General features: G+C 48.8%; 1 protein-coding gene across 2 annotated transcripts in view; it reads left to right on the top strand.

Annotated features, from left to right (window-relative positions):
* The first annotated feature begins 5 nt into the window (after positions 1 to 5).
* The window catches only part of FAM234A (family with sequence similarity 234 member A), a 64,830-nt gene continuing 49,111 nt past the window's right edge, over positions 6 to 15,724 (top strand). Inside the window, exons 1-2 of one of the 2 annotated variants that reach the window (XM_040441302.1) lie at positions 6 to 113; positions 7,622 to 7,913. In XM_040441302.1, the coding sequence (XP_040297236.1) occupies positions 7,646 to 7,913 (268 nt within the window). In that variant the 5' untranslated portion in view covers positions 6 to 113; positions 7,622 to 7,645. The remainder of the gene's footprint in view (positions 114 to 7,621; positions 7,914 to 15,724) is intronic. The other variant, XM_040441304.1, reaches the window with a different exon arrangement.

Below are 15,724 nucleotides of genomic sequence, written 5' to 3'. Positions count from 1 at the left end.
AGTGGTGGTCCCAGCCTCTTCTGCGCCCGTGCAGCAAAAGATACCATGAACATTTGTTCCGCCTTCGCAGCCTTGTCCGTGTGACGGTGGATGTAAGGTGTCTACAAGGAAGGGTGAGCTCAGCATGGCCGCAGTGTGGTGCTGATGTGACAGGAGACGGCAGTCCTGGGGACCCGCTCTGATATCATATGCTGTGTGAACACCGTGTGGGTTATGCCCTCGATACTCCTAGACATGGCTAGTCAGGCCATGCTGGGAGTTGTAGTCTTACTGCACTTTGTCTCTCCTAGTAACTTGTTCAGAGCACCGGCTAGAATGACAGGAAGTGTTGTGGTGCAGTGCCCCCAGATTGTGGCTGGGCTCCTCAGGTACTGCGGCTGCAGACAAGTACAGTGTCCTTAAATGTCCCTCTTTGTGACCAGGGAAGTGAATGGGGATTAATAAACTGCTGTCCAGTTCCTGGCTCTATACAAGTAAATCACAGAAAAAATGCACCAAACGGATATGCCACTGACTATACTGGCTAGTCATAAATGCAGATATTAAAAGCTGAGACTTTTGCCAATATATTCCTGTCAGGAAAATAGGCCTCAAATTTATATTCAGCTCAATCTGTGGCTATTGCTGTAGCTGGTCAAGTTATTTAGTGTCCGTCAAAGCACAGTTTTTGTTCTGGGTTGAAATACAATTCCCAACCTAGCAATTTCCTAAATTAGTGGTTTCTGCTGTATCAGGCCTACTTTAAAGGGACTCTGTCACCACTTTCTAACCCCCCCTTTTAAAAGTATTGTTATCTCCATGGCGCCCCTGTGATTACAAAGGTGTTGTTAGAAGATAAATTCGCCGTCTCCTTTTGATAAAAAGAGCTTTTATCTAACCTGTCAATCTTCTTGATAAGGTGCCCAGGGCGTTTCTGTTGGTCTCAAGCTGCCGCCCGCCGCCGCCGCCGTTGGTGCCCAGCTCCTCCCCTGATGCTTTCAGCGCCGCCTGAATGTAATGAAATACGCCTCCGGCTCTCGCTCAGTGCCCCCTCCTCCTTTTCAAAGATCCCGCGCGTGCGCACAGGCCTGTGCCTGATGCGCCCGTGCGGACATTTACAATCAGCCTCATTGAGCGAAGTGCGCATGCGCGCACTTCGCTCAACCTCATCATCAGACGAGCACTGCAGCCAGCCACTCAGAGCCTGCCAAGCGCTGTATAGAGCCGCAGGCTCTGAGTGGCTGGCTGCAGTGCTCGTCTGATGAGGAGGTTGAGCGAAGTGCGCGCATGCGCACTTCGCTCAATGAGGCTGATTGTAAATGTCCGCACGGGCGCATCAGGCACAGGCCTGTGCGCACGCGCGGGATCTTTGAAAAGGAGGAGGGGGCACTGAGCGAGAGCCGGAGGCGGATTTCATTACATTCAGGCGGCGCTGAAAGCATCAGGGGAGGAGCTGGGCACCAACGGCGGCGGCGGCGGGCGGCAGCTTGAGACCAACAGAAACGCCCTGGGCACCTTATCAAGAAGATTGACAGGTTAGATAAAAGCTCTTTTTATCAAAAGGAGACGGCGAATTTATCTTCTAACAACACCTTTGTAATCACAGGGGCGCCATGGAGATAACAATACTTTTAAAAGGGGGGGTTAGAAAGTGGTGACAGAGTCCCTTTAAATCTATCCCTAAAAGGGTATATTAGATTCAAGGTGCTGATAGGGTCATTCTCAATAACTTCACACACACGCTACTGTGCAATTCCAAGTCTAATTCTGTGATTAAACGTATACCTGTCACCCAGCGCCTAAAAAATAGGCCTCACATTTATATTCAGCTAAATCTGTCATTACTGCTGTGCCTGTATTAGTGTAATACGGTACTTAAATAGATAGCCAGATAGTGTTAGGTGTCTGTAAAAAAAAGGCCTGAATTTGAATTCAATACATTGGGCCAAATAATATTTTTTTTATTGTGGTGAACGGGAACAATGAGGAAAACATCTAGTAAGGGATGCGGACGTGGACATGGTCGTGGTGGTGTTAGTGGACCCTCTGGTGCTGGGAGAGGACGTGGCCGTTCTGCCACAGCCACACGTCCTAGTGAACCAACTACCTCAGGTCCCAGTAGCCGCCAGAATTTGCAGGGATATTTGGTGGGGCCCAATGCCGTTTTAAGGATGGTAAGGCCTGAGCAGGTACAGGCATTAGTCAATTTGGTGGCCGACAGTGGATCCAGCACGTTCACATTATCTCCCACCCAGTCTTCTGCAGAAAGCGCACAGATGGCGCATGAAAACCAAGCCCATCAGTCTGTCACATCACCCCCATGCATACCAGGGAAACTGTCTGAGCCTCAAGTTATGCAGCAGTCTCTTATGCTGTTTGAAGACTCTGCTGGCAGGGTTTCCCAAGGGCATCCACCTAGCCCTTCCCCAGCGGTGGAAGAGATAGAATGCACTAACGCACAACCACTTATGTTTCCTGATGATGAGGACCAGGGAATACCACCTCAGCACGTCTCTGATGATGACGAAACACAGGTGCCAACTGCTGCGTCTTTCTGCAGTGTGCAGACTGAACAGGAGGTCAGGGATCAAGACTGGGTGGAAGACGATGCAGGGGACGATGAGGTCCTAGACCCCACATGGAATGAAGGTCGTGCCACTGACTTTCACAGTTCGGAGGAAGAGGCAGTGGTGAGACCGAGCCAACAGCGTAGCAAAAGAGGGAGCAGTGGGCAAAAGCAGAACACCCGCCGCCAAGAGACTCCGCCTGCTACTGACCGCCGCCATCTGGTACCGAGCACCCCAAAGGCAGCTTCAAGGAGTTCCCTGGCATGGCACTTCTTCAAACAATTTGCTGACGACAAGACCCGAGTGGTTTGCACGCTGTGCCATCAGAGCCTGAAGCGAGGCATTAACGTTCTGAACCTTAGCACAACCTGCATGACCAGGCACCTGCATGCAAAGCATGAACTGCAGTGGAGTAAACACCTTAAAAACAAGGAAGTCACTCAGGCTCCCCCTGCTGCCTCTTCTGTTGCTGCCGCCTCGGCCTCTTCTGCTGCTGCCGCCGCCTCGGCCTCTTCCTCCGCCTCTGGAGGAACGTTGGCACCTGCCGCCCAGCAAACATGGGATGTACCACCAACACCACCACCTGCGTCACCAAGCATCTCAACCATGTCACACGGCAGCGTTCAGCTCTCCATCTCACAAACATTTGAGAGAAAGCGTAAATTCTCACCTAGCCACCCTCGATCCCTGGCCCTGAATGCCAGCATTTCTAAACTACTGGCCTATGAAATGCTGTCATTTAGGCTGGTGGACACAGACAGCTTCAAACAGCTCATGTCGCTTGCTGTCCCACAGTATGTTGTTCCCAGCCGCCACTACTTCTCCAAGAGAGCCGTGCCTTCCCTGCACAACCAAGTATCCGATAAAATCAAGTGTGCACTGCGCAACGCCATCTGTGGCAAGGTCCACCTAACCACAGATACGTGGACCAGTAAGCATGGCCAGGGACGCTATATCTCCCTAACTGCACACTGGGTAAATGTAGTGGCGGCTGGGCCCCAGGCGGAGAGCTGTTTGGCGCACGTCCTTCCGCCGCCAAGGATCGCAGGGCAACATTCTTTGCCTCCTGTCTCCTCCTCCTCCTACTCAGCTTCCTCCTCCTCTTCTTCCACCTGCTCATCCAGTCAGCCACACACCTTCACCACCAACTTCAGCACAGCCCGGGGTAAACGTCAGCAGGCCGTTCTGAAACTCATATGTTTGGGGGACAGGCCCCACACCGCACAGGAGTTGTGGGGGGGTATAGAACAACAGACCGACGAGTGGTTGCTGCCGGTGAGCCTCAAGCCCGGCCTGGTGGTGTGCGATAATGGGTGAAATCTCGTTGCAGCTCTGGGACTAGCCGTTTTGACGCACATCCCTTGCCTGGCGCATGTGCTGAATTTGGTGGTGCAGAAGTTCATTCGCAACTACCCCGACATGTCAGAGCTGCTGCATAAAGTGCGGGCCGTCTGTTCGCGCTTCCGGCGTTCACACCCTGCCGCTGCTCGCCTGTCTGCGCTACAGCGTAACTTCGGCCTTCCCGCTCACCGCCTCATATGCGACGTGCCCACCAGGTGGAACTCCACCTTGCACATGCTGGACAGACTGTGGGAGCAGCAGCAGGCCATAGTGGAGTTTCAGCTGCACCACGCACGGGTCAGTCGCACTGCGGATCAGACCCACTTCACCACCAATGACTGGGCCTCCATGCGAGACCTGTGTGCCCTGTTGCGCTGTTTCGAGTACTCCACCAACATGGCCAGTGGCGATGACGCCGTTATCAGCGTTACAATACCACTTCTATGTCTCCTTGAGAAAACACTTAGGGCGATGATGGAAGAGGAGGTGGCCCAGGGGGAAGAGGGGTCATTTATAGCACTTTCAGGCCAGTCTCTTCGAAGTGACTCAGAGGGAGTTTTTTTGCAACAGCAGAGGCCAGGTACAAATGTGGCCAGACAGGGCCCACTACTGGTGGAGGAGGATGAGGATGAAGCATGTTCACAGCGGGGTGGCACCCAACGCAGCTCGGGCCCATCACTGGTGCGTGACTGGGGGGAAACGCAGGACGATGACGATACGCCTCCCACAGAGGACAGCTTGTCCTTACCTCTGGGCAGCCTGGCACACATGAGCGACTACATGCTGCAGTGCCTGCGCAACGACAGCAGAGTTGCCCACATTTTAACGTGTGCGGACTACTGGGTTGCCACCCTGCTGGATCCACGGTACAAAGACAATGTGCCCACCTTACTTCCTGCACTGGAGCGTGATAGGAAGATGCGCGAGTACAAGCGCACGTTGGTAGACGCGCTACTGAGAGCATTCCCAAATGTCACAAGGGAACAAGTGGAAGCCCAAGGCGAAGGCAGAGGAGGAGCAAGAGGTCGCCAACGCAGCTGTGTCACGGCCAGCTCCTCTGAGGGCAGGGTTAGCATGGCAGAGATGTGGAAAAGTTTTGTCACCACGCCACAGCTAACTGCACCACCACCTGATACGGAACGTGTTAGCAGGAGGCAACATTTCACTAACCTGGTGGAACAGTACCTGTGCACACCCCTCCACGTACTGACTGATGGTTCGGCCCCATTCAACTTCTGGGTCTCCAAATTGTCCACGTGGCCAGAGCTAGCTTTTTATGCCTTGGAGGTGCTGGCCTGCCCGGCGGCCAGCGTTTTGTCTGAACGTGTATTCAGCACGGCAGGGGGCGTCATTACAGACAAACGCAGCCGCCTGTCTACAGCCAATGTGGACAAGCTGACGTTCATAAAAATGAACCAGGCATGGATCCCACAGGACCTGTCCATCCCTTGTGCAGATTAGACATTAACTACCTCCCCTTAACCATATATTATTGTACTCCAGGGCACTTCCTCATTCAATCCTATTTTTATTTTCATTTTACCATTATATTGCGGGGCAACCCAAAGTTGAATGAACCTCTCCTCTGTCTGGGTGCCGGGGCCTAAAAATATCTGACAGTGGCCTGTTCCAGTGGTGGGTGACGTGAAGCCTGATTCTCTGCTATGACATGAAGACTGATTCTCTGCTGACATGAAGCCTGAATCTCTGTTATGGGACCCAAAGTTGAATGAACGTCTCCTCTGTCTGGGTGACAGGGCCTAAATTATATGACAATGGACTGTTCCAATGTTGGGTGACGTGAAGCCTGATTCTCTGCTATGACATGAAGCCAGATTCTCTGCTATGGGACCTCTCTCCTCTGCTTGGGTGCTTGGGCCTAAATATCTGACAATGGCCTGTTCCAGTGGTGGGTGACATGAAGACTGATTCTCTGCTGACATGAAGCCTGAATCTCTGCTATGGGACCTCTCTCCTCTGTCTGGGTGCCGGGGCCTAAATGTGTGACAGTGGCCTGTTCCAGTTTTGGGTGACGTGAAGCCTGATTCTCTGCTATGACATGAAGACTGATTCTCTGCTGACATGAAGCCAGATTCTATGTTATGGGACCTCTCTCCTCTGTCTGGGTGCCTGGGCCTAGATATCTGACAGTGGCCTGTTCCAGTTTTGGGTGACGTGAAGCCTGATTCTCTGCTATGACATGAAGCCTAATTCTCTGCTATGGGACCTCTCTCCAATTGATATTGGTTAATTTTTATTTATTTTATTTTTATTTTAATTCATTTCCCTGTCCACATTTGTTTGCAGGGGATTTAACTACCTTTTGCAGCCCTCTAGCCCTTTCCTGGGCTGTTTTACAGCCTTTTTAGTGCCGAAAAGTTCAGGTCCCCATTGACTTCAATGGGGTTCAGGACGAAGTTCGGGTCGGGTTCGGATCCCGAACCCGAACATTTCCGGGAAGTTCGGCCGAACATCTCGAACCCGAACATCCAGGTGTTCGCTCAACTCTAGCCCATAGCAATCAGGCAGATTGATCCTTTCATTTTCCAAAGTAGCTTTGGAAAATGAAAGTTGGAACCGATCCCCCGACAGCAGAAGTGTCCCTGCCGCGCTCCACTTTCTGCTACTGTCTTGACTGTAAACGCTGCTGGAGGTAATCACTAGCCGCAGCCATGGCCCACATCAGCTCGGGAGTGGATCCTAAACGCTGTAAGGGTCCCTCAGTGGTCCGACGGTAGAGAGCCCTACACCACTAGGAGAATTGGGAGAGGCCTGTGATTCCCATTACCACTGCTTCATTATCTCTCTGCCCCATGATCATCAGCCATACTCAGATATTCTGCACATCCTGCAAGGTGTTGGCTATTCAGGATTTTTCTCCAGAAGATGAATTATTCTCCCCACTTGTCTTTTCTGGTTGTACTGGTGACATTCGTTCTGATGTGTATGGGCCTGTCCAATCTGATCAGGGCTCTGTCCTCAGCTTGGCCGGTAAACCTAATGAAAAGTCTCTAAGAAGCAGCATCTGCATTTTCTGGGTCACATCATCGGGTGCTAACAACTATCCTCTGCATATCCCATGGCAGAAACCGCTGCACTGTGGTTTGTGGCATGGTTTTTAAGTGGACCCTTTCTAGGTTTAGCGCCATTGAATGGCCAACACCTGCGCCAAGAATGGACCTGTACATTCTTGTTAAAGTCTTGAAAAAACGCACTGCAAAAACCCTGAGTCGCAAGAAGAGCGGCGCAGCCTCCCGAAGAGACGGTTTGGGCCTGTTATTTTTGTCACCGAATCCACTCTGAAACCTGTGCCCAAAATGCTGTATGTGAACCTAACCTAATACTTCTCGGAGAAGAGACACCACAATTAGGCCTCATGCCGGCCGTTCCGTGTATTGGGGGCTGCAATTCGAGCTTCCCAATGTATGGGCACCATCCAAGAACTTGCCGCAGACGGATGCAGACCCATTAAACTTTTTTTGCGGTGAGGCACGGAGAGAAACCTCCTTCCGGATTGCGGACCCATTCAATTGAGAAAGCTGCGGCAGAGATGTCCACCACTGACTGTTACAGAGGGGCACAGACCATTGTGTTGCTGCCTGACATGTCATGCTGCCACCTTCACCACAGGCCGTGTTGGCAGCGGATGTTCAGATTCTGCTAAATCTATTTAATTAAGCATTTTAAAATGAAAAAGTTTAGGATTTTATGATAATTAATCTCTCTCTTCCCAGACAGTTGTGCCTCGTGCCACTACCATGAACAACAAGGATACGGATGGAGAAGACCACCCATTAAAAAACAATGAAGGGAAGGCTCTAGAGAACAATAATGACCCCAGTGGAGAAAATGATGTGTGCATTAAAAAGCAGAGCGGCCTTTCACGTTTGTCCAAGATTCGCACTGCTGTGTTTTTTGGCGCACTGTTTCTTTGCCTTACCGTAGTGTTTGCCTTTTCATTCATAATTCCTTGCCCCGTGAGACCTTTCTCTGCGAGAACTTGGAGCATACACTATAACAACTCAGGTAAGTCTGTCAATTCTCCGTATATCAGTCTTGTGTGTAAATCGAGTTTTAACAACTGCTTTATTTCCTGTGATGGAGTTAATCCCGGTGGTTACCTATGTCCTGTGGCATACCTAAGGTTTTTGGAACCCGGGTCGGGTCCTTTCTCTGGCACCCTCCCCCCATCCCCCACTTTCAAACATTGTGCCCCCTCACAGTAGTTATGCCCACAGTGTGCCCCTTCACAGTAGTAATGCCCACATTGTGCCTCCCTCACAGTTGTTATGCCTTCAGTTTTCCCCTCACAGTTGTTATGCCTTCAGTTTCCCCCTCACAGTACTTATGCCCACAGTGTGCCCCCTCAAAGTAGTAATGCCCACATTGGTCCCCCCCCCGACGATAGTTATGCCCACATTATGCCCTCTCACAGTAGTTATCCCAACATTTTGCCCCCCAAACAGTCGTTATCCCTTCATTGTTCCCCCTCACAGTAGTTTTGCCCTCTCCGTGCCCCCGTCAGAGTAGTTATGCCCTAATTGTGCCCCCCTCACAGTAGATATACCCACTTTGTGCCCATAACAGTTGTTATGCCCCTTCACAGTAGTATTTCCCTCTCTCTGTCCCTTCACAGTAGTAATGCCCCCTCTGTGCCCCTTCACAATAGTACTTCTCTCTCCCTGTGCCCCCTTCACAGTAGTAATGCCCTCTCTGTGCTCCCTTCAGAGTAGTTATGTCCTTATTGTCCCCACCTGATAGTAGATATGCCCTGTCTGTGCCCCCTAAATGTTAATTTAAAAAAAACAGTAAGTACTCACCTTGGCAGCGGCTCCTGCTCAGATAGATCCAGTCCTCTATGACAGGGTCGGTCATTTCTTTGATGGGATTAGATGTCCAATACTTCCCCCTTTTCCCCCTTCTTTCCCTATTTTCTCTCTTTCCTGATTTTGGACTATGCCATGTGCCAAGGCAGCAAAGATCACTTGTGGTCATCAGTGCTGAGATCTTCACTGCACATGCACCAGTGGTATGGCTGCTGGCACAGGCATTAGATTGCAGGGCCTGGCATCAGAACAGTTAGGTCCCTTTCACACAAGCGAGTTTTCCGTGTGGGTGCAATGCGTGACGTGAACGCATAGCACCCGCACTGAATCCAGACCCATTCATTTCAATGGGTCTGTGTACATGAGCGTTGTTTTTCACGCATCTGTTCTGCGTTGCGTAAAAATCGCAGCATGTTCTATATTCTGCGTTTTTCACGCAGCCATGGCCCCATAAAAGTGAATGGGGCTGCGTGAAAAACGCATTGCATCCGCAAGCAAGTGCGGGTGCGATGCGTTTTTCACTGATGGTTGCTAAGAGATGTTGTTTGTAAACCTTCAGTTTTTTATCATGCGCGTGAAAAACGCATCAAAACGCATTGCACCCGCGCGGGAACAACTGAACGCAATCGCAGACAAAATTAACTGAACTTACTTGCAAAGTGGTGCGAGTTTCACTGAACGCATCCGGCCCCAATCCGCAACGCCCGTGTGAAAGGCCCCTTGCAGACGAGCGTGTCTGGATTAGGTCCGGATGCGTCCCGGGCGCATTGCGGCAAACCCGCGCGAGTAGGTGGCATGCAATTGCAGTCAGTTTTGATTGCGTTCCGTTGTTCAGTTTTTATTGCGCAGGTGCAATGCGTTTTGCACGCACGTGATAAAAAACTGAATGTGGTACCCAGACCCGAACTTCTTCACAGAAGTTCAGGTTTGGGTTCGGTGTTGTGTAGATGTAATTATTTTCCCTTATAACACGGTTATAAGGGAAAATAATAGCATTCTTTAATACAGAATGCTTAGTACAAGGTCAATTGAGGGTTAAAATTTTTTTTTTATTAGCTCACCTCCTCCAATTGATCGCGTAGCTGCTGGTCTCCTGTTCTTTCTTCAGGACCTGTCAAAGGACCTGTGGTGACGTCACTGAGCTCATCACATGGTCCAATCACATGGTCCATCACCACAGTGATGGACCATGTGATTGGACCATGTGATGTGACGTCACCACAGGTCCTTTAGCTGGCAGCTCATGATTAAAGAAGTAAGAAGAGATCGGCAACTACGCGATCAAGAGGAGGGGGTGAGTTAATTTTTTTATTTTTTAACCCTCAATTGACCTTCTACTAAGCATTCTGTATTAAAGAATGCTATTATTTTCCCTTATAACCATGTTATAAGGGAAAATAATACAGTGAATAGACTGTCATCTTATCATCTTAGCAACCATGCATGAAAATTGCACCGCATCCACACTTGCTTGCGATTTTCACGCAGCCCCATTCACTTCTATGGGGCCTGCGTTGCGTGGAAAACGCACAATATAGAGCATGTTGCGTATTTCACGTAACGCACAAGTGATGCGTGAAAATCAGCCCTCATGTGCACAGCACCATAGAAGTGAAAGGGTCCTGATTCAGTGCGGGTGCAATGCGTTCACCTCACGCATTGCACCCGCGCTGAAAACTCACCCGTGTGAAAGGGGCCTAAGGATGCCTGGCCCTGTCAGTCTCACTGGGAGGGGGAGTAGCAACAGGGAAATGCAGAGTTGAGGCAGTTCTCTGAGGGGCTAGGATAGCCCCATAGTGCTCCAAGCACCACGTTAACATATAACTAAAAATAAGAATTTTTCTGCAGCTGTAATACCGTTTGCAGAAGGAAAGGGCTCATTTAGGTAACCATGAACAGCCCTATCTGGCAGTATGACTGGTTTAATCCCTTAGTTACCACCAGTATGCCTTATTATGGCAGTCACTACGGGGCCTTAGACTAGTCAGTCTAGTCTAAGCATTGCATGGGTCTTGGCTCTTACACGAGAGCCAGGCTCCTGCTCTAACTGGCCCGTTTAACCCCTTAACCCTAATGTTTTGAGAGACTTGTCCTTCCCCATATTAAAGCCAGTATTCCGGTTGGATTGGGTAAAGGGGTTTTGCCATCACAGACAATGGGGGAATATATTGCTATGCCACCATTGTCTGATAGGTGCGGGTCCCGCACCTCTGGGACCTGCATCTACACGGAGAACGGAGAGGGAAAAGTAGTGGAGGGCGCACTGCGCATGTGCAGCTGCCCTCCATTCATTTCTATGGGGCCTCCGAAAATGCGGTGCGCTCATATTCACTTGTATGGGGACAGCGGGGAGCAGCGCTTGGTGGTGGCCAGACCCCAGGAAACCCAGGGTCCTCCAGCCAAAACTCTACCTGCTGCGATATGCCCCCATTGTCTGTGATGGGAATACCGTTTGCTTATAAGAGCAATAGATCAATGGAGGATGCACTTTTGATTGAACTCCATTCTGTCCTATCACATGTAGAAAAACCAAATCCATATGCCAGTGCGTTATTTATTGATTATAGTTCTGCTTTTAATACTATAATACCTCAGAAGTTAGTTGGGAAACTTGGCTTAGAGACTAGTCTTTGTTTCTGGATTTTGAATTTCCTTACTCATCAGACACTATAATGAAATTTGCTGATGACACTGCAGTGATAGGATTGATATCAGGGAATGATGAGAGTTATTACAGGGATAGTCAGGAAGTGTTCAGAGAGCAATTTGGTCCTCAATATAACAAAAACAAAAGCGGTCACAATTTAGGAAGACGCCCCCCACTCTCTATATAGATGGAGCGGAAGTAGAAAGAGTGACTGATTTGAGGTTTTTGGGGCTTTATATTACAGAAGACCTGAGCATTTTTTTTTGGGGAATATGAAGAAAGCTAGGTTTTCATCTCAGGATTTAATGGTAATTCTGCTATGGAAAATAGGAGCGATATAGCTAGGATAGTTAACACTGCACAGAGCATTGTGGGCTCCTGAGGGCAGGACATATCATTTGGGATTAAACTCACCTAGACCATGATATGTTTATTTTGTTAACGCCCGGCAAAAGATACATCCGAGACTTTAATACTGATGGCCTGTCCTCAGGATAGACCATTAGTATCTGATTGTGGGGGGTCTGACACCCAGGTCCCTCGCCAATCAGCTGTTTGAAAAGGCACCACCTCTCGCAGTAGTGCCGCGGCCTTCTCATAGCCACGTGGCCTAGGAGCAGCTCAGCTCCATAGAAGTGAATTGGGCTGAGTGGGATACGAAGCACAGACACTACACATGTATGACGCTTGGTAAGCACTGAGAAGGCTGTGGTGCTCATAGGAGCGTTGACGCCTTCTCAAACAGCTGATTGGTGGGGGTCCTGGGTGTCGGTATTATTATTAAGTATGTTTCGTTGTAATTATGATGTGAATGTGCTCCCCCTGTCCCCTGTTCTCGGTCACGGGGTGTCGTTCTCCTCGCATGGCAGCTTGGGATCTAGGCGTGCTTGCAGTGTATTCCTGATGCAGCCCTCTGATTACTGACAGCAGAAGCAGTGCAATGTATTTTAGAAGCAAACAAAAGATCATTTGGGACTAGTAAATTGTTAAAAAAGTTGAAAAAAAGTTTTATTACAATAAAAAATATCTCCAAGTTTAAAAAATGCACTGGGAAAAAAAGCTTTTCAATGGAAAAAATTGCAAAAATGAAATCTTCACATATTTGGTATCACCACGTCCATACCCACCTGTACTACATAATTATCATATAATTTTAAAAAACTATATGTATTTGGTATCACTAATCCTACTGACCTAAGAATAAAGTTATGTTATTAATGGAGACATGAACTAATGAAATAATGTACTAATAACTTAGTGACAGTATTGCTGTTTTTTTCCATCCCTCCCCCATCGAGAGTTAATAAAAGTTAATCACTAAGTTGTGTACCCAAAATGATGCCATTAAAAACTACAACTTGTCCTGCAAAAAAAAGCCCTCATACGGCTGCATCGACAGAAATATAAAAAAGTTAGAGCTCAATGAAGGCAATTGTTGAAGGCAACAATAAAATGAATTGCTTTGTCAGTAAGGTCCAGTTCATTTACATATCTCTTTTGACGACTTCCAGATTTCGGCCCCTTACATGAATGTTTCCACATTTACCGGTTTTGTAGTTATGATTGTTACAGCGGCAGCTCGTGTCTGCTGCTGCTCTGCTCACCTGCTCCAGCGCTCCAGTCTCCAAAGGCCTGGACCCGCCTTTCGCTTTTCCCTCCCTCCTGGCTAGCTAGACGTCCTTCGCTTTGCCCGTAGGGAACGTGCATGCCCCCTCTGGCTCTTAAAGGGACAGTTCTCGCCCTAATTTTCACCAGGCAATGGCTGGCAACCTTGGGGCCCTGACTTCTGACAGTTTTAAAAAAAAAAGATTTTACTCTGATCCCTTCTTCCTGATCTACATTCTGACCCTGAGCTGTCGGTCCTGACCTCAGACTGTTTATCGGATCCCACGTACTCTGCCTGCCCTGACCTCGGCCTGTCCCTGACTACGGTTTTGCCTAATCCCTTCATATTCCACACTGATGTTTCATGGCCCCTGTAAGTTAGCCATCACTTGAACAGAGACTACTCCAGTTGGTAGCAGCCAAGTGGGTCCCCTGCGAATACCAGAGTGACCACTTGGATAACATCCTTGGGATTAGTCCCAAGCCAAATATGTTCAAGTGACACAGTGGATCCACACCTGCTGCGTAACAATGATCTGCAATTCTGCTTGATTGTTCATTTGTAGTAGTAAAACAGGACAGCACCACTCGTCTGTTAAGCCTCATTCACACGTCTGTCCGTGCTCAAATCCATGAGCAGGTGGTCAGTGATGCATTCGTGAAGCTGTCCGTGTTGCATACATGTTTCACTGACACGGAACAGCTAAAAAATAATTTTCAAAGCATCTCTTCTTAATGATCCGTGAAACACGGATGGCATCCGTGTTGATCCGTGGTTTTTACTGACCCATAAACTATAATGGGCGTGAGGAATCCAAGAACACAGACCAAGATAGGACATGCATCCATGCAGAAAACACAGACCCACGGACTGTGCTAAAACACTGATGTGTGAATACACACATTCAAATGAATGGGGACTAGTGTTGATCGAGCACCAAAGTGCTCGGGTGCTCAAGTAGAACACCTCGGGTGCTCTACCAAGCACCCGAGCACAATGGAAGTCAATGGGAGAACCCGAGCATTAAACCATGCACCCCTGCTCTGAAGAGGGGAGGGTGTCTGGTTCACAGGAAAAGGTCAGAAATTGATGGAAACACCACTGAAATGGTTCGGGAACAGCATGGGGAGGATGTCTGGATGCATCTTGGACTCCCAGGTTGCTGCTGGGAACGATGTCCGAGTAGTACGCCAATTTTACAGACTGACAATAAATACGCACAAAACTGAAGATAAAATCGATTTTAGAGGAAAAATTGTTAGGAAACATTCTTTCCTGTGCAAGTGCTGCCAAAAATTACAAGGAAGAGGCACTCCGATACAACCTGTATATCATAGAAAGGAGGGCCTCATTCACATTGTGGTACAATTGTTCAGGTAGTGGGACTCCTACACTCATAAAGCCTATGCACTAAGTGAAAGGGCAGTCAAAAATTACAAGGAACCGGCACTCCAAATACACCCTTTATTACACATAAAGGAGGGCATCATTCACACCCTTGAAAAATTATGATTGATGGCCTGCTGGTGACCCTCTAAAACATTAGGGACGAGGGCCTGCTGTTGATCTGACCATCCAAAAAAATAGGGGTAAGGGTCTGCTGCTGAGCTGACCATCTAAAAAATTAGGGGTGAGGGTCTGCTGCTGAGCTGACCATCTAAAACATCAGGGGTGAGGGCCTGCTGCTGATCTGACCATGGAAAAAATTATGGTCGAGGGCCTGCTGCTGAGCTGACCATGGAAAAAATTATGGTTGAGAGTCTGCTGCTGAGCTGACTCTCTAAAACATTAGGGGTGAGGGCCTGCTGTTGAGCTGATCATCTAAAACATTAGGGGCGAGGGCCTGCTGCCAAGCTGACCATCTAAAACATTATGGGCAATATTACATGTGAAAAATTAAATTTTTCTGTATGTTATATTGAAATTTCTTTGAAAATTCTAATAAAAAATTATTTTGTTCTAAAACATTATGGGCGAGGGCCTGCTGTTGAGCTGATCATCTAAAACATTAGGGGTGAGGGTCTGCTGCTGAGCTGACCATCTAAAACATTAGGGGTGAGGGTCTGCTGTTGAGCTAATCATCTAAAACATTATGGGTGAGGGCCTGCTGCCGAACTGACCATCTAAAACATTATGGGCGAGGGCCTGCTGTTGAGCTGATCATCTAAAACATTAGGGTTGAGGGTCTGCTGCTGAGCTGACTCTCTAAAACATTAGGGTCGAGGGCTTGCTGCTGAGCTGACCATCGAAAAAATTATGGTTGAGGGCCTGCTGCTGAGCTTTGTGCCTTTATGTTCAGCTGCTTTCCTCTGGTGGAGTAGAGAAGTCAGGGGCACTCCAGGCCTTGTTTGTTTTGATAAAAGTCAACCTGTCAGCATTTTCAGTTGACAGTCGGATGCGCTTATAAGTTATTATGTCCCCAGCAACACTAAATACCCACTCAGACAAAACGCTGGCGGCAGGGCAGGCCAGCACCTCCAAGGCATAGAGCGCCAGTTCGTGCCACGTGTCCAGCTTGTACACCCAATAGTTGTAAGGCACAGAGGGATCACTGAGGACACTGACACGGTCTGCTACGTACTCCTTGACCATCTTCCAAAACTTTTTTCTCCTTGTGACACTACGCTACGCATCAGGGTAAGGTTGCTGGCGGGGTGTCATGAAACTATACCAGGCCTTGGAGAGTGTTGCATTGCTTCTGTTGGAACTGCTGTGTGTTCCCCTCGTCTCCTCTCTTTGGTTGCCCATGGAACTACGT

This window comes from Bufo bufo, chromosome 7, assembly GCF_905171765.1.
Source record: "Bufo bufo chromosome 7, aBufBuf1.1, whole genome shotgun sequence".
NCBI classification, from domain to species: Eukaryota; Metazoa; Chordata; class Amphibia; order Anura; family Bufonidae; genus Bufo; species Bufo bufo.
Note: the sequence above shows the minus strand (reverse complement) of the source record. Positions and strands in the feature narration are given on the sequence as shown.